Raw genomic sequence first — 20,377 nt, 5'->3', positions numbered from 1 at the left:
AGTTGCTCTAGTTAAATATATAGCATATCTAATTAAATATATCAAGCATAAACATATTAATAAGCAATTATATGATCATTGACTACAAACGTGTAAAAAGAATGTGTGATTTTTATTCAGGCTAAGAAACTACTTTCCTTCTATTACTTCTTTTATTTTCATTAACCTTTCTTTAAATATATTTCCTTAACAAAAGCACATCTTACCTATTTTTAGCCAATGACTAGACAATTTGATATTTAAAATCATATTATTCTTATTGGTCTGCTGTTAGTGATCTTTGAATTTGACTTTTCCTCTTTATGCTTTATTATTTCATTGAAATGATTAATGAAAATTTTATTTTTTGTAGGTTTCTTTGGTTACTTTAGTCGCAAACACTCTCGGCTACTCAGACCTTGGCCCCATTAAATCCCTTCGGACACTTAGAGCTTTAAGACCTCTAAGAGCTTTATCTAGATTTGAAGGAATGAGGGTAAGAAAATGCTAAACGTTCTAGTATAATATTCTTATTTTCTAAATGGAGTATAAAGTATGAAAAATAAGTATGTAGAAATTATGGACTGTTTATATACACATATATGTATGTATATATATAGATGTAATGTTTATATATGTGTATAGATATGCATATACACAGTATTCAGTGCATATTGTTTAACAAAGAGTAAATCAAATACAATAATGCCTCCTTCACGTAATACTGTTAGGCAGTAATCCAAATAAGTGACTTCTCCCTTTTTAAATGAAAATCTTCCCTGTGCTAGGAAATTTAGGTGAAGGAGACACTATTAGATCTGATAACATCTCCCAAATACCAGTCATCAAGGACTTGCCTGTATCAGGTGTTCAAAAAATATATTTTTTTAAAGAGCTACCCTGGTAGGAGTCATAAGAAAAATCAGGGAAGTCAAGGGGCATCAGCCACCACCTTAAATTTCATCCTTAAAATAAATGTTTCAATAATAGTTGAATGATATCCAAATTGCATTTGAGAAAACTAAAGCTCTGAAAATTTACTGAATTTGCACAAGACGGCATGGTGCCTGAAAAGAGACCATTTTGCAGAGACAAACAAGGTGAGAAAAATAATTACTAGCAACCTAGCTTTCAGAGCTGTATTAAACCAGCAACTTCATAAAATACATACGGGACAATGACCTTATTTTCTCTAAATAGTCCATATCCTCACTTATTTCTGCTCTCCTCAAATTTATTTTTTTACCATGTTTATACCTGCTTTCTCATGCTTCTGTCGTTCTCTTGGCTGAGAGTGCTTCTCCCTGCCCTGTCTCAACCCTAGCTCCCCAATATAGCAGACACCTACCCAGCCATTAAGCCCTAATTTATATTTGCTTTGTCTCTTCACCACCAGGCATAAGTGATCATCCTCCCTTTATGTTCAGACACACAAAATCCTTATTATATTATTTTGTACTTGTTTATCTGACTGCCTCTCTACCTGTAGTCTCTGAACAACTTAACACGCAGATTAGTCTATCTCACTGAAGTGTGATCTACAGACCAGCCATCAGCATCATCTAAGAATTTATTAGAAATGCAGATGCCCAGGCCCTCCTCCAGACCTACTGAGTCATGAACTCTGGGGTGGGGCTCAGAAATCTGAAGCCTCAGGTGAAAATCAGAGATCTTTTAATCTAGCAGATCTTCAGGGTTATCCCTGCTAAACTATGACTGTCATGTCTAGTGTTGAATGCATCCAATGTATAATGGCTCCAGTGTATGTGAGAGATCATAATTATACACAAATATTCATAAGTGTAATTCAATACTTTTATCATATAAGAATTGAAAAATTACAAGTTGTGTTATCACACAGAAAGATAGTATTGGAATCCATTGACATTAACTTCGTTTTTTGAGCATTGGTAGAATGTTACAATTGATCTGGAACTTATGACTCCCATCTGGACTCACACAGACCATCTACTGCATTTTCTTGAACAAAGAATGTATTTTACCCTACAATCTACTTCCCTCAGCAATTAAGCTAGCCTATTATTCTACCCTCTTTGCTGTTTGTTTTTTATCAATAATTGGAGAATGTTTTAATAGATTTGGAGGAGCAGATATATCTCTGTAGCATTTATTAACCACATAAAAGGATATGTTCCTTCCCACTGCAGGATCATTCTGAAGAGTAAATGAAATGATGATTTGAGGCATTATGTAGTTAGCTTCCTTTGAATCTTGAGGATCTCAAGCTTATTGACTTTCCCAAATGGCTGCTCATCAGACCGATATGTACCTATCTCCCTCAGAGACCACCATTACTCACATTCTTTCAGCAAACATTTTAAACACCAACTATGTGTCAGCTATTAGGCTATAAAAAGAGTACAATGGTGAAGAGACCCCAGTCCCCCAAGACTGAGTGGGGACAAAAGTCATGGAGAGACAGACAGGGAAACAGTGGTTACTCTATGACATCTGCTATGAAATGGTAAGCACACAGTACTACAGGACCATGGAGGCTAGAGTAGCTACCTTGGGAAGTCTAGGAAGGCCTCACAAGGAGGTGACTTCGGAGCCAGGACTGAAATAGTGGGCCTCAACCCCCAGGCACCTAGACATTCCAGGCAGAGATGCTAGCTGGTAGAGAAACATAGGGTTGAGTGTGCAAGGCTTGTTTGAGCAAGGACTAGAAGGAAAAATGTGCCTCAGTGATAAGCACAGTGTGGAGGTTAGCAGGAAGTGAGGATGAAAGCATAGGCTTGAACAAGAGTTGACCACTTTGAACTTTATTCTCTACTCCTGTGTTTCCTAACCCTTTTAGTGTCACGTACACTCTAAGGATCTCATAACACTATGAATCATCTCTTCGTTAAAAAAAAAAAAATACAACCATGATGTTTTTCATAGAATTTTATGCTGGCATGGAAGCTCAGTGGCCCACAGACCCTACGGTACTATTGCTCTAGGTCAGAGGTCAACAAACTAAAGCCCACGGGCTGATTGCCCGTTTTGTAAAGGAAGTTTTATTGCCTCTCAGCCATGCCCATTTGTTTATAATCTATTGCTACGGGAGCAGAATTGAATACTTGCAACAGAGAACATATAACCCTCAAAGCCTAAAAATACTTAAGAAAATGCTCACCAACCCCTGCTCTAGAAAATCTCAAAGATGGTCAAAGATTCTTAATGTTTCACTGCTTGGAAAAAAGAGGGAGCACAGTGCTCTCACTTAACAAATTAGTCTTTAACACATTTGGACTCAAATACAAACTAGAGCTGAAATATAAAAAGACAGGTAGGTTTCGAAAGATGGGGTAATTAAGAAAATCTGGAGAGTGATAAATGCTACAATAGTCTCCATGCAGGAAAATTGGAATGGCAAGAGGCACCAGTGATTAATAGCAGTGGAAATGCTGAAAAGCTGAAATAAAGGAAGTATTAACTAATGATAAACTATTTCATTTTTATTTTAACCAAGGCAAGCGTTATCTATATTTAGCCAAGGACTTATATATAAAGTATATTTAGAGCTAGAATAATAAATTTGAACAGATGGCTCTCGTTTTGTAGATGAAGAAACTGAGGTCCCAAGGTCTTAATTGAATTCAGCACCATACAACTAGCAGAACCAATTAAATATAAGGGGTTCATACGCTGAAAGACTCCCAACCTTAACTCCAGCTTATATACACCAGTGGTTTCTCTATATAGGAGAATTTTAGCACTGACAAATCTAGGGCTAGCACTGACCTTTAAATGTACATTTTATTTATTTTTTATCATTTATGCTTAGAAATTTCTTTTTTTTTCCCTAGATTATGCAGATTTTCGACTTCACCTTACATATATCAGGTTTTTGGTTTATTATTTTTATTTTTTCATTTATTTAAGCTATGGTACCATTTTTAGCTACTTTGTTTTTCACTGTTGCTAATACTTTCAATGTGTTTATCAACTATTTTAAGTAAGCTTATTGATCACAGGGCTCCTGTCTCGTTTGTCTTGGTTGGCATACTACTAAGCATAGATAGTTAATACATGTTGCTTGGTGATTTGATGTCTTAAACATGTAAGGGTGGCTTTTCTAATTTCCTTAATTCTGCATTGTGTTTCATTAATGTGGACCATTTAACATTTTTACTAATCCTAATCATCCTTTTCTTTCCTTTGAATACTAGGTGGTCGTGAATGCACTCATAGGTGCAATTCCTTCCATCATGAATGTGCTACTTGTGTGTCTTATATTCTGGCTAATATTTAGCATCATGGGAGTAAATTTGTTTGCTGGGAAGTTCTATGAGTGTGTTAATACCACAGATGGGTCACGTTTTCCAACAAGTCTAGTTAAAAATCGTTCCGACTGTTCTGCACTGATGAACATTAGTCAAAATGTGCGGTGGAAAAACCTGAAGGTGAACTTTGATAATGTTGGACTTGGTTACCTGTCTCTGCTTCAAGTTGTAAGTGAGCCCTGTCATGAATGCTTGATATTGTAGTGGACTCTGGATGAAGGATATAATTCATTGTTTAATCTATTAACTAGAAGTTAAAGATAATGTACTTTGTGACTTTAAAAAGAGACTTGGTCTTTCATAGAACATGTGTCTATAAAACATGTTCTGGAAAACTCTACCTCTGGAAAAATTAAAGTTCATGTGCAAAATTTTCAGGAATTGTAACAACCTGGAAATAATTAACTAGGACTAAGATTTACAATGTGACTTGGCACTATGTCCTTTTGGTGCTCGACATAGCATCTTTATATTAAATTGATATTTTGAAATACAGTAAAATTCAGTGATTTGATATCACTTAATAAATGTAACAATAAATGGACTGAATTCGTGTATGGCTATTTTAGAGTGTGAGCTTCACATTCAGATTCTATTGTTATATTTACAGGCAACATTTAAGGGATGGATGGATATTATGTATGCAGCTGTTGATTCTGTTAATGTAAGTATTGGTCAATATAACACAAGCTCTACAGTTTTTAAAGCTCCTGAGTTTAGGTCAGCCATTTTCAAATAGTAGCTCCAAGGAGCCCTTGGTACGTACACACAAAATGAAGAACTTCTTTCCACCCAATAATAGCCTAGTGATGACGTGTGCAGCATTTGGGGACAGAGCTTGACTCAAATTCTGGCTCTATCATATATAAGCTCTGTAACTGACTTTGAGCAAATTACTTTGCCTCTCTCAGCTTGTTTATTGGCTGTAAAAAGAAAAAAAAAAATTACTGTCCGTGTCATGGGATTGTTCTGAGGAACCAACCAGAAAATGTAAGTAGAGCACTTTGCACACCCAGGCAATAAGTGCTCAATAAATACATTTATCAAAATAAAAATTAAATATCATAAGTTATTCATGGGTTTTAAATTTTTTTTTTCAACGTTTATTTATTTTTGGGGCAGAGAGAGACAGAGTATGAACGGGGGAGGGGCAGAGAGAGAGGGAGACACAGAATCGGAAACAGGCTCCAGGCTCTGAGCCATCAGCCCAGAGCCTGACGCGGGGCTCGAACTCACGGACCGCGAGATCGTGACCTGGCTGAAGTCGGACGCTCAACCGACTGCGCCACCCAGGCGCCCCTTAAATTTTTTTATTCATAGATTTTGTTGTTTTTATGTTTAAAATGCTCTGGAAGGGTTTATGTGAAATGAGTTCCATGCTAAGAAGTTAAATCCAGTGAAGACATTTGTGTAATCAAATGAAGAAAAAAAAATCAATAAAATTTAAATAAATATGGCATCACATTCTTTACAGTTTTTTTTTCTGGAAATAAATAACATACTTTAGTTCAGTTAGTTACCAGATTGTCTGTCCTACCAATCTGAGAACAAGTACTACATATGGTTAAGTCCTTTGTAGTCATTTGAAGATTATATTCATGTACATAGTAAGCATGCAATAAATATTTATTGCTTAACGCTTAATGCTTAATGTTGAATAAATTTTAAGAAGGTTTAGGCTGATCCTCAAGATGCTATGGCTTCTGAAAAGCCAAGTTCACCGAGGATAGCACTGTCTGGATTAACTTGTCAGACCATGTAAAAAACAAAATCATTAATGTTATTGTCAATATGCTGCTAACTTTTGTTAATCTTATAGGTAGACAAGCAGCCCATCTATGAATACAGCCTCTACATGTATATTTATTTTGTCATCTTTATCATCTTTGGATCATTCTTCACTTTGAACTTATTCATTGGTGTCATCATAGATAATTTCAACCAACAGAAAAAAAAGATAAGTATTTTAAGGGTTTTTTTTTTACTGTACTGAAAAATATGAAAAATTATTTTCCTAAAAATATGATTTGAAATTTAATTTGATAACAATTAGTGATTAGCTTCATTATAACTTCATTTATTTTTTTAAATAATTGAATACAGATGTGCTTAATCTCATTTATCTCTGCACAGAAAATAATTATCTTCTATCATATTTTTAAGCAATATGACAAGTATTGAGTTTTTGTCAATGTTCGCTATAGAGGATTGACTAATTAAGAAAAATTAATGCACTAATTGTTTATTCAAAGCATATTTCATAAGGAGTTACTTCATTCATTCTCTGAGCCACTGCTCTGTGTGGTATACATTGGGCTGGCCCTTGATGGACAACAGCACAGGATATGTTTCCTGACTTCAGGGAGTTTGTATCATAGCAGAAGCAATGATATATGTGGTGGAAATTAAGATTTGTTGAATGTTGCAAGTAAGATACTTTCCTGAGATTTGTGTTTCATTAACTTTCACATCAACTGTATTAATTTTTTAAGGCTCCTATAACCAAGTACCACAAACTGGTGGCTTCAAACAACAGAAATTTATTCTCTCACAGTTATGGAGGCTGCAAGTCCAAAATCAAAGTTTTGTTAGGGCCATGCTCTCTTTAGAGCCTTTTGGGAAGGCTTCTGGTAGCTTCTGGTAGCTCAAGTGTTACTTGCCTTATGGCAGCATATCTTTAGTCTCTGCCTCCATGGTCACATGGAGTGTTTTCCCTCTCTGTGTCTCTATCCTTTACTTATGAGGACACTAGTCATAGTGGATTAAAGGCTCACTCTTCTCTAGTATGACCTCACCTTGATTTAATTACATCTACAATGACAACATTTCCACATAAGGTAATTCTGAAGTATTAGGGGCTAGGACTTTAAAATATCTTTTTGGGGGGACACAATTCAACCTAAAATATCCACCCTAAAATTTATTATTATTATTATTATTATTATTATTATTATTATTGACTTTGTCTGATAAACGTGGGCAGCCACAAAAAGGTTAAGTGATGTACCCAAGATCATGCATCTAGTAAGTGATAGTTCTGATAAGGTCAGTAGTTGATCCCATGTACTGCATATATTTTTTAGCCCCTGCACTATGCCAGATCCCTAAATACTATAATATGAAACAGTGATAAGTGTAATAAAAATTAACAAAAGCAACAATAATAACAACAACAAAATAAATGGACAGAGAAAAAATAGATATAAATAGAAAAAAACACATTTATGTGACAATTGGTAGGCTTTGTAAGATTAATAAGAAGACATGTAGAAACTGAGAGGCAGAAAGATGGATAATCCACAGGGAGGGATAGAGAAATGTGTGAGCACATGCAAAGGGCTGACATAAGAGGAAATAATCCAGGAGGAATAGCCTTCCATCCAGTTTGAATGGAGTTTTGAGATGGAATTTTAAATTTTTTTTTCTTTTTTTTTTTCAACGTTTTTATTTTTTTATTTTTGGGACAGAGAGAGACAGAGCATGAACGGGGGAGGGGCAGAGAGAGAGGGAGACACAGAATCGGAAACAGGCTCCAGGCTCTGAGCCATCAGCCCAGAGCCCGACGCGGGGCTCGAACTCACGGACCGCAAGATCGTGACCTGGCTGAAGTCGGACGCTTAACGGACTGCGCCACCCAGGCGCCCCGAGATGGAATTTTAAAAAGAGAAATAGTACAAGATGAAGTCTTGCCTGAGAGCAGATCTGAAAAGCCATATTATATATTTTTCAGTAGGAGCTGATGTGTCATTGAGGTATTTTGAGCAAGGGAGCACATATAGGCAGGACAGTGGCATTTGTTATGATTTGATGATGTGTCTGATTCTGTGTAAAGTACTCCACATGTGTAATCTTAGTCGCATTTTACAGCAAACCTAAAAGGCATTATATCACCACTTCCCCTGTCAGAGAGGATGTGTTACTTGCGTGTGATCCGACAGTTAGGAAGTAGTCTCATCACAGATCCAATTCTGGAGTCTTCTTCCAGGGACTATGAAAACTCAGTTCTAATTTAAAAACTGAATCCAGCAATGATGCGTAGAATGACTGAAGAGAGACCCAAGACTAGGTCAGATTCTGCATTACCTGCTACCTGGACCACATTTAAGTCTCCACATTAGTCATTTGCAGCAATGGGGAATACGGGATATGTTCAATGAAGAGCCTGTAGTGGGTACAGTCTATAGTATTATCTGTGATTTGCAAGAGAATAAATCATCTAAGAAGTATCAATTTTCCTGTCAAAGTTGGCTGAGTTACTGTAACTGTAGCACCACCCACAGGAAAAGAAATCTTTCCAAGATAAAGGGTAGGATTCCAAGAGGGAGTCATTTTAGATACTGGCTTAGCATTTAAGAAAAGATAGATGTACAAGAAATGAAATGTCATTATTGTACGTGACTGATATTCACTATTGGAAGGAAATTTAGTAAATGTTAAATGTTATTTATGCTTATATTTTCAAATATAGGTTTTTTTCAAAGATATTTTGAAAATTCCATCTTCCATTCTTACATTTAATATCTGAGAGCCACACTTAGCTAACATTATCATATATTCATGGCTTTAGACAGAGAATCTCTAAAAATTGATAATTAACCTTGAAAATAAGTTTACAAAATATACTCTAATTTTCAATTTATTTTTTTTTCAACTTTAGTCATTATATATGTGTATATATGGTATATAAGCATATACGTATGATTCCCCAATATTCCCTGCATAGGATCAATCAAACATATATCTAGATAAAGCCATGTGACCATGGACAGGACAGCCACAACCCTAACTGCTTTAATCTTCTTGCTTTTAAATGTTACTCTTACAAGAATTGCCACTGGAGGAAGATAGGATGGGTTGACACCATTACCATTACTGTCAGGCAAAAGTTACTAATTTAGAAGCATTGCCAACTACCACTATCCCCTACATTTCTTCTAGTATTTAATTTGCAATTTAAGCATACCTTTTATATTCTGACCTTTTCTGAATGGTCTACGGTTTCTTTCCACCTTAGTAAGAAACAGGACCGACACTTCAATTAACCTACTACATAGGAGATCTTCTGCTAGATAACTTTGTGTATGTGAATTCATCTAATCCACAGACAAGCTAATGAAAGTGGCATCTTTATAGAAAAGTATATATGCTGGGGCCTGGTAAGGATAAGTAATTTGTTTCAAATCAATCAACAGGTCCATTGGCATTCAGGATCCAAAGGTCTGTTTGACTTCAAAGCCCATATTCTTTTCCCAGCGTATTCTTGACTCTTAAGGCTTTTTAACTTAGTGCTTTGGTCTCAGCTCATAGCTCTTCTAATAACCAACCCCACTTTACTAGTTTTTCCAAATACCCATAACTTCTATAAGTAATGTTTTCATTTTAATGAGTTCATGTGATAATAAGAGTTTAATAATTCATTAGAAAACATACTTTGGAAAATTAGAACACAAATTATTAATAGGTTCAAGTTACAAAAGGGAAAAATATGTAGTATATTTACACAAAGACCTAGTATAGCCCTGGTTACGTATGGGTAAATTCTGAGTAAAGCAACCCCTTTTATTTTTTTTTTTATTTTTTTTTTTATATATATGAAATTTATTGACAAATTGGTTTCCATACAACACCCAGTGCTCATCCCAAAAGGTGCCCTCCTCAATACCCATCACCCACCCTCCCCTCCCTCCCACCCCCCATCAACCCTCAGTTTGTTCTCAGTTTTTAAGAGTCTCTTATGCTTTGGCTCTCTCCCACTCTAACCTCTTTTTTTTTTTTTTTTCCTTCCCCTCCCCCATGGGTTCCTGTTTAGTTTCTCAGGATCCACATAAGAGTGAAACCATGTGGTATCTGTCTTTCTCTATATGGCTTATTTCACTTAGCATTACACTCTCCAGTTCCATCCACGTTGCTACAAAAGGCCATATTTCATTTTTTCTCATTGCCACATAGTACTCCATTGTGTATATATACCACAATTTCTTTATCCATTCATCAGTTGATGGACATTTAGGCTCTTTCCATAATTTGGCTATTGTTGAGAGTGCTGTAAAGCAACCCCTTTTAGTAACTATAACCTTATTAGGAAGGTTAGTAACAACAACGGTAATAGCAACTAACAATTATTGAGGGCTTGTGTATCTGGCATTATTCTGAGTGCTTTGAATACATGATCTCAGTTGATCCTCAGAACAAGACAACTGAGATATAGCTACTCTTGTAAGGATGAGATGACTTATCCTTAAAGAGATTAAGAAACTTGCCTAAGGACAACAGAGATAGGATTTGAACAAAGATGATCTGATACTAGAACTACAGTCTTAAGTACTAAGTAACACAGCCTTGACATAGTGTGTAACGTTGAAAAGGACCAGCCTGATTTACAGAGTGTCTTCCATCTAGCTTTTAAAGGGATACATTTTGCACAAGGTCTCTAAAGCTACAGTAAAACCAAACAAAACAAATTCCTCTATTAGAGCATTTTGTAATCTCCTAGTTTTATCCCCACCTTTTATTATTTTGGCAAACAAGGTATCATTAAGAAAAGTTAAAATTTGCCACTTTGATTTTTACCTCTAATTCAGAGTTCTCTTCCCAGTGTTTTCCTAGCTTCTTCTGGTAAGTTCTTGACATGGTATGGCATTCAGCTTCTGCTCATAAGTAGTTCTCTTAACATTGGCCTGAAGGCTCTCCTGGATACCTAGCATGAATATGTAAGATAAATACCAAAGACTGTATATCAACTAGAATAAAGGTGAGTTAAAACAGTTTAAGAAAGAAAGCAGAGTCTGGTTACCATTAGGTATTTGATACATTTTTTAAAATGCGGTATAATAGAAAGCTATTGCCCAATCCAAGAAAACTAAAGGGAAACAATAACCAGATGATCTTTAACTCCCCAACCCTACAAATTAAGTAAGGATTCGAGAACTAAAAATTATTCAAAATAAATTCCCCATTACATCGATTATACTAATTTGTCCCATAACTAAAAAGTTGATGTTACACATCAATGTAGAAAATGTGTGAATCTGTAAAAATTACAGATAATTTTAAGAAAATTGGCATACCCTAAAAGAACAGATAAAGCTTCTAAGCCCCCTTTGTGAAATAAAGATCAAAAACCTTCATTTAAATTTTTTCAATGTTTCTTTCTTTTTTAAATTTTTTTAATGTTTATTTATTTTTGAGACAGAGAGAGACAGAACATGAGCAGATGAGAGACAGAGAGAAAGGGAGACACAGAATCCAAAGTAGGCTCCAGGGTCTCAGCTGTCAGCACAGAGGCAAAATCATGACCTGAGCTGAAGTCAGACACTTAACCGACTGAGCCAGCCAGGCACCCCAATGTTTGTTTGTTTGTTGGTTAGTTGGTTGGTTGGTTTCGAGAGACAGAGAGAGGGTGCAAACTGGGGATGAACAGGGAGAGAGAGACAGAGGATCCAAAGCAGGCTCTCCACTGTCAGTACAGAGCCCAAAATGGGGCTCAAACTCACAAACCATGAGATCATGGCATAAGCCAAACTCAGATGCTTAACGAACTGGGCCACCCAGGTGACCCCAAAAAACTTTAGAGTTAGTTATTTTTACTGTTGAATTTTAAAGGTTGTCTATTCAATTAGGAAGTCCTTCAGGTCAAGGATCCTGAATCATTGGTAATTTCCTCAATACCTCAAACACTATTATACATAATGTTGACACCCAATAACCTGCTTATATTGCAGTTTCTTTATTGGAATGAAAAAAGTATCTAACAAGTTTCTTCAAACACCCCCCCACACACACACACACAGATATTGTGTGTTACATGTTCACTGTGCAGTAGTCTCCCCCACCCATTATCTATAGGGCATATGTTTCAGTGGGTGCCTGAAACCATAGATAGTACCAAACCTTAAATGTACCATGTTTTTTCTTCTACATGCATACCTATGGTAAAGTCTAATTTATAAATTAGGCATAGTAAGAGATTAACAACAATAATAATAAAATAGAACAATATGCCATAATACAAGTTACGTGAATATCGTCTCTCTGTCTCAAAATATCTTATTGTACTATACTTCCCTTCTTGTGATGGTGTGAGATGATAAAATGTTTATGTAATGAGATGAAGTGAGGTGACTATCTGCAGACATTGTGATGTAGCCTTGGGTTACTATTCACTTTCTGACCTATGCCAGGAGGATCACTTGCTTCTAGACCACAGTTGACCATGGGTAACAGAAACCACAGGAAGCAGAACCACAGATAAGAGGGCACTACTGTATATTCTTTTTCTGTGCTAAACAAATATGGCATTTATGAATGAATACAAATAACATAAAATTATTTTTACTATGGTTTTGACCCCTACTTTTCATTAGAGTCCCAAATATTAGCCAAATCATCAAAAAAGATGTTCAGTATTATTTTGTATAACTCTTCCTAATATATTTGTAATCTAGCAATAAAATGCCTGAGATAGGTAGCAGATAAAATGAAATACCAGCACATAGTTTAGAATGACACGGGTTACTGCACCAAAAGAAAATTGAGCCAATAATTATTATATGTAATACATATATTTTACGTATGCACATTACATTATTTATGGAGAGTAACATGCCTACATCTAAGTAATTCTTTAAGATGGGTTTTATTTATAGCTACGTGGCACATAATAAATGCATTTTATTTATATATTAATACATTTTTAACCTGTCTTAATGATCTGAAGAAAGATCCAGACCATGATTCTGATATTAACTAGATTTATTTTTTTATTTCTTTACCTTGGAGGTCAAGACATCTTTATGACAGAAGAACAGAAGAAATATTATAATGCGATGAAAAAGCTGGGATCTAAGAAACCACAAAAGCCAATACCTCGGCCAGGGGTAAAAATAAAAAAATAAAAAAAAGAAAAGAAAAGAAAAGAAAAAAAAACCAATTCATCTTAAAACAACACAGGGGTTAGGGGCACCAACCTTCCACACAGTCAAAATCTGCATATCAACTTCTGACTCCTCCACATCTTAACTACTAATAGCCTACTGTTGACCAAAAATCTTACTGATAAACTAAATGGTTGATGAACACATATTCTACATGTTATATGTATTATATACTGTATTATATACGGTAAGCTAGAGAAAACAAAATGTTATTAAGAGAATCATAAAGATGAGAAAATATATTTACAGTACTGCACTGTATTTATCTTTAAAAAACCCATGATTAATGGACTTATTTAGTTCAAAACTGTTGTCCAAGGGGCAACTGTATATTTTTACATATATATCTCTAGCATATAAATTTTCAATTATTTTTAATTCATCTTTAACGTACAGCTAGTTCTTAAACATGAATGCTAATATTTGAATAAAAGGCCTTATAAAACTGAATATATGTATTTTGAACGTTATCACTGTTCTTAATATTCCTATAAAAATTACAAATAATTATATATGGTTTTACTTTTATATTAGCTACACAGCTTACTATTAGTGCAGTGGCCTGTGGAGAATACAAATAAAATGTAATTTTGATTGAAACTTATTTATCTAAGTAATGACTTTATGATGTAGTGATTGCTGTCTATCGGTAGGGTAAAACTAACATGAAGATTTTTAATATTGCAACAAATAGCAAAAGAAGCAGTTGGACTGGTTGTGAGTCTAAACTTTTTCCTACTGTGAAGTCAAAGACCAGAATGGGCTCAGATGGAAATAGTGAGTCTAAGCAGTCAAAGAATAGTTTGTATTCCTCTAACAACTTGGGGGAAAAAATTTAAATGCATATAATTTAAATGCATATAATGCATTTAAATTTGTATTGAACATAACACACCTTGCCAAAGAGTCATGGCTGAAGACAAAGCCAATTAGTACCCAGCTGGCAACATGAGGATCACCCAGCACTTTTTAAATGGACACATTGCCAGGTCTCAACCAGACCTATTGAATCACAATCTATGGATTTGAAACCCTGGTATTTAATTTTTTGCATGCCCTACTTGATCTTGGTAAAATGCTTTAAGGCCTTTCCTAAAAGGATTTTGAAGAAGCTATGTTTCCTAGAAAGCATAATACTAACAGTGAGACTGAAAAGAAAGGTGATTTGTAAGTATGAATATGTATGGAAATACATATTCCATACATGAAAGAGATAGGAAAATATAAGTCTCTGATACTACAGCAGTCATATAAGACACTCCAACACATTAGTTAAAATAATATGGCAAAGTAGAAATTTAGAGACATGATATTTTATTAACTTGAAATACTCCGGGTAGTAGAGCTGAGGTATTTTAGTAAAAAATTACTGGTGACTGAAACAATTCATATATAACATACTAGGGTTGGATGAGCTTAAAAGCAAATGTTAGTATACATGACCAACTGAAGTCTGTTTGGTATATACTGAAAGTCAACAACAACAAAAACTTTTCATTCACTCTGACTTTGATTTAACTCATGAATAATATCTCTTGTAGAATCAAGAACTTATGACCAAAGATAATTTATGCAACTTTGAAGACACAACTTTAAAAAAAAATCTTTTACTAATATAATGATTAATGGATATTTGCAAAATTTACTCTACATTCCATATTATTCTTGTTTCTTTACAGAACAAATTCCAAGGATGTATATTTGACCTAGTAACAAACCAAGTGTTTGATATCACCATCATGGTTCTTATCTGCCTCAACATGGTAACGATGATGGTAGAAAAAGAGGGACAAAGTGACTACATGACTGATGTTTTATATTGGATAAATGTGGTTTTTATTATCCTTTTCACTGGAGAATGTGTGCTGAAACTGATCTCCCTCAGACATTACTACTTCACTGTAGGATGGAACATTTTTGATTTTGTGGTTGTGATTCTCTCCATTGTAGGTAAGACCATTTTGAATCAAACTAAACTTCACACATGCTCAGAGAAGGTTCTGAATTCTTGAATGTAAATTTACTTTTGGATATGTTAGTAAAATGAATAATGGAGGAAACTTAAAAACAAAACTAAATAAAACAAAGACCTCTGTGTCAGAATTCTTATGTTTATGCTATAGGCCTCAAAGCCACAAGCATGTAATACTTCTTGATATTTGATTTCCAAGATTATTTTTCACAGAAGTAGCAACTACGTCTATATGTAGGGTTGAAGGTAGAAAGACCTATATGTAGGTAGGAAGACCAATGCAGAATCTGAAATCACCTCCAATTTTAGCACATATGAGAACTGTCCCTTGATTAATGATTACTAACAGCCAGAATATCCCTGACTCTGCGTGAAAATTCTTTCTAAATTCAAAGTGAAGGTAAGGTCTTAAGAAATGCCATTTTCATTTCTTATGGCTTCATACTTGGCAAAGACTTGTCAATACAATCATTTCTCAACCAACCTCAGTCATGTCTGTGAATCACAGTACATGGTTGTATACTTTCTCCCCTTTACCATAGCTGTTTTTCTGTCCTCTTGTTTTTTCATTATCTGTACAAGCTTTGCCCAGTATTTTAGGGTTTCATTTATTTTAAGAATTACAAATTTTAGACAGAACAAGATTGCAGAGATGATTTAATACAAATTCAACTTATAGATGATAAAACAGTCCAGAAGGGTTAAAGGTCATATGATCTAAAACTTCCTTATTGAGTACCATGTAACTTCGAAAAGGCATTCAAAACCAGTTTTTGAAAAAAAGAGAAGAAAGTATTAAGATAGAAGAAAACGAATTAAAATTTAGGTAGGAATCTCAGAGGAATAACAAGCAAAATAGTGGGAGCATTCCCATTAAATTAGGAAGAAGAAAAGAGTGTTCCTCTATCACTTCTATTTTTAACAGTATTGGCTGATGCAATTAGATAAGAAAACAGAGAGGTACATGGAGCCAGTTATCTTCATCTTCAGATCATATTATGGCATTCTTTAAAAATGAAAGAGAATCCACCAAAAACATGGATTCAGTTAGATTTCAGAAGATACAAATTTTATTTTATTTTATTTTTTAATTTTTTTTTCAACGTTTATTTATTTTTGAGACAGAGAGAGACAGAGCATGAACGGGGGAGGGGCAGAGAGAGAGGGAGACACAGAATCGGAAACAGGCTCCAGGCTCTGAGCCATCAGCCCAGAGCCTGACGCGGGGCTCGAACTCACGGACCGCGAGATCGTGACCTGGATGAAGTCGGACGCTTAACCGACTGCGCCACCCAGGCGCCCCGATACAAATTTTAAATCACATGTATCAATATTCATAAATGTTTTATATGTGGACAAAAAATTTGGAAATATACCTAAAGAAAAATATCACTTATATTGGCAATAAAAATAAAGTAAAATATCTAGTAACAACTTTAATAAGAAATGCGTAAGACTTCTATGAGGAAGCTAACATACATAAAGGAAGTCTTAAATAATTGAAAGGCTTTTCTTTTACTTGGATAAGAAGGCTATCACTCTAATCATGACCCTTTTTAAAATAAATTAATTATAAATAAAGTGTCATCCCAGTGAGAATATCAGTAAGTCTTTTTGCATGATGGAGATAATGGCAATATAAGTCTAAATGATTATAAAATTCATCTGGAAGAAAAATTAAAGTATTGCTAGATATTTATACTATTATAACACTGATGAAGTAAAACAGTGTTTTAAAAAGCTCAATAGATTCAAGTAGATAATTCAAAATTTAACTTCAAATATATAGAAGATAAATAATTTGCTCAGTAGAAAAATCACATGAATCAAAGATTAAAGTGTAAAATAAAATAAATTCAAGAAGAAATAGATTTATAACAATGAACCTGAACTGAATCATCCTTCCTATGTCATCTCACAAATTTGAATCTATGAAGAAAAAAATAACAACTATGTCTACATAAAAATCAAAATATTCTATGGACAAAAACTAACCACTACCTCTACCCAAAACAAAAAGATTGAAAGACAAAATACAGGGGAAAAAATTATGTAACATTTAAGAACAATAAAGGATTAACACTTTCAATAGAAAAATAGTCTCCCTAAATCAGTAATAGTAAATATCTCAATAGGGAAATGGGCAAAGGACTTAACATGGCCAAAAGAGAAAGTTGAAAACAGCCAACAAGCACACAAAATATCCAATAAATAAGAAAAAAATGTAGATATTTTTTCCAAGAAAAATGCAAATAAGTTACAATGAGATGTTTTGAAACATCATAAAGATTTTCTGGTAAAAATTATAAAGCATTACAATACTAATTGAGCATGCAGGGTATGAGCACTTTCATATATAACTGAGGAGTTGTACAAACTTTCTGGAGATAGATTTCGTGATAGATAAAAAATTTTAAATATACTGTTTGATCTTTTATTAATGTATTATCAAATGATGCTCACGTAACTAGAAAAAATATACCTACTTGGATATTCATCTCAGCGAAAACAACAAAATTTCTTCAATATGTGTTTATTTGGAAAGAACATTGTAAAACTATAAGAAATTACTTTGTTGTCATTTGTATGGAAATATTTCCATGACATATGATGAAGTGACTTTAATTATGAAAGATGCTTATATAACATAATTATATTCCTGTGACAATGTGTGTGTGTGAGCTTGCATAGAAAAATGTCAAAATTGATACTCAGCAAAATAGTAACAGTGATTATAATTGGTGATATTTCAGGTGATTTATATTTCCTTTTTAGCATTTTACTGTACTGCTTGAACTTTCTACATGAGTACGTATTACCCTTATAATTAAAATTATTTTGGAGGAAAAAAATGTCCACAAACTGAGTAAAAGGAGAGAAAATGTCACAATGATAATTTCATTTTCCTTTGGGATTGCTCAATCTTTTGATTGTTATGAAATTGCTTTCAATATAAAAGGACAGTTCTGAAATCGTAAGAGATAAGATGGCAGATAAAAATACTTAAAGTCATGATTTTCTGTAGCATGGAAATTTAACTATTTCTATCCCCTCCCTCCTCACCAGGTATGTTTCTGGCTGAGCTGATAGAAAAATACTTCGTGTCCCCTACCCTGTTCCGAGTGATCCGTCTCGCCAGGATTGGTCGAATCTTGCGTCTGATCAAAGGGGCGAAGGGGATCCGCACGCTGCTCTTTGCTCTGATGATGTCCCTTCCCGCCTTGTTTAACATCGGCCTCCTGCTCTTCCTGGTCATGTTCATCTACGCCATCTTTGGAATGTCCAACTTTGCTTATGTTAAAAAGGAAGCTGGAATTAATGACATGTTCAACTTTGAGACCTTTGGCAACAGCATGATCTGCCTGTTCCAAATCACCACCTCTGCTGGCTGGGATGGATTGCTAGCGCCTATTCTCAACAGTGCACCCCCTGATTGTGACCCCAAAAAAGTTCATCCTGGAAGTTCAGTTGAAGGAGACTGTGGTAGCCCATCTGTTGGGATATTCTATTTCGTCAGTTACATCATCATATCATTTCTAGTTGTGGTGAACATGTACATCGCTGTCATCCTGGAGAACTTCAGTGTCGCTACTGAGGAAAGTACTGAGCCCCTGAGTGAGGATGACTTTGAGATGTTCTATGAGGTTTGGGAGAAGTTTGATCCTGATGCCACCCAGTTTATAGAGTATAGCAAACTCTCTGATTTTGCAGCTGCCCTAGATCCTCCTCTCCTCATAGCAAAACCAAACAAAGTTCAGCTCATTGCCATGGACCTGCCCATGGTCAGTGGGGACCGGATCCATTGTCTTGACATCTTATTTGCTTTTACAAAGCGTGTTCTGGGTGAAAGCGGAGAGATGGACTCTCTACGTTCACAGATGGAAGAAAGGTTCATGTCAGCAAATCCTTCCAAAGTGTCCTATGAACCCATAACAACTACACTAAAACGAAAACAAGAGGATGTGTCTGCTACTGTCATTCAGCGTGCTTACAGACGTTACCGCTTACGGCAAAATGTCAAAAATATATCAAGTATATACATAAAAGATGGAAACCGAGATGATGATTTGCCCAATAAAGAAGATAAGGTTTTTGATAACGTTAATGAGAACTCAAGTCCAGAAAAAACAGATGCAACCCCATCCACTGTCTCTCCACCTTCATATGATAGTGTAACAAAGCCAGACAAAGAGAAATATGAAAAAGACAAAACAGAAAAAGAAGACAAAGGGAAAGATGGCAAAGAAAGCAAAAAATAGAGCTTCGTTTTTGATATATTGTTTACAGCCTGTGAAGGTGATAAATTTGTGTTAATAAGACTCTTTTAAGGACGTCTATGCCAAAACTTTTCATCAAAATAGTCTCAAAGTCATTGCCGTGATTAGCTCAGATTCCCTAAAATAGGTGGCCAGCATTAGCAGATGGCTGTGTTTGCACTGGTAGATGATTCTGTAAGAATTGTAAGAATATTCTATAGGGGTTATTGACTACAGCAAACAAAGGTGATTTAATTTTATTTGCTTTTAATAAATCAGAAGACCATGTGGAAAATGTTCACATCTGCCTTGTCATCTTTTCACAGAATGGTAAATATTCGTGTTTCCCATGCAAATACAACCGCACACATGCATCTATCATTTGGATATCTATAAAAGTATTTTACCTTGGCTTTGCAATGAAATACCCTGATACAAGGAATGGACATTAATAACAAATATTTAGTTAATATATCTTGTTATATTAGGGAGCAAGACTCTTCTTCATGTACAGAAGTCATTCTATATTTTGAGGTGCTTAAATTTATTCTATATCGCAACAGAACCAATTTTCATGTGCCTATACAATGCCATGAGATTATAAACATAGTAGGCGATTCATTTCAAGGAATACTTTTCATTCATCTTGACTCATAGACCAACCAGGATAAGACTTACCTGTAGAGTATTGTGCTTCATAGCCCACCTTTTAAAATATCCTTCTTTGTTCATACAATAACCATACAACATGAAAAATTATTTTAAGTACATATCGCATTCCTCAAAAGAAGAAAAAAGTGAAGATACTGAAGAAAAGGAGGAAGTGAAGAAAACGTTATTCTCTATTATTTATACAAACTAACACCGGACTGTGCTGCCTAAAAACACCAGTGATGACCCAACTCCTCACCTGTTTGGTCACAATTTTCTGCTTTTTCTCATGCAGTA

At 34.9% G+C, this 20,377-nt stretch overlaps 1 protein-coding gene across 6 annotated transcripts in view; it reads left to right on the top strand.

Moving 5' to 3' along the window:
• Positions 1-20,164, top strand: part of SCN9A (sodium voltage-gated channel alpha subunit 9) — a 101,054-nt gene extending 80,890 nt beyond the window's left edge. For 5 of the 6 annotated variants that reach the window (XM_032594431.1, XM_032594429.1, XM_032594427.1 and 2 more), the window contains 7 exons: positions 353-475; positions 4,155-4,436; positions 4,879-4,932; positions 6,088-6,225; positions 13,040-13,144; positions 14,881-15,151; positions 18,240-20,164. In XM_032594431.1, the coding sequence (XP_032450322.1) occupies positions 353-475; positions 4,155-4,436; positions 4,879-4,932; positions 6,088-6,225; positions 13,040-13,144; positions 14,881-15,151; positions 18,240-19,432 (2,166 nt within the window). In that variant the 3' untranslated portion in view covers positions 19,433-20,164. Of the gene's footprint in view, positions 1-352; positions 476-4,154; positions 4,437-4,878; positions 4,937-6,087; positions 6,226-13,039; positions 13,145-14,880; positions 15,152-18,239 lie in introns of all 6 variants that reach the window. The other variant, XM_032594430.1, reaches the window with a different exon arrangement.
• Positions 20,165-20,377: the final 213 nt, after the last annotated feature.

The sequence above is a fragment of the Lynx canadensis genome, chromosome C1 (assembly GCF_007474595.2).
Source record: "Lynx canadensis isolate LIC74 chromosome C1, mLynCan4.pri.v2, whole genome shotgun sequence".
Taxonomy (NCBI): domain Eukaryota; kingdom Metazoa; phylum Chordata; class Mammalia; order Carnivora; family Felidae; genus Lynx; species Lynx canadensis.
This window is presented reverse-complemented; position numbering and strand designations above follow the sequence as displayed.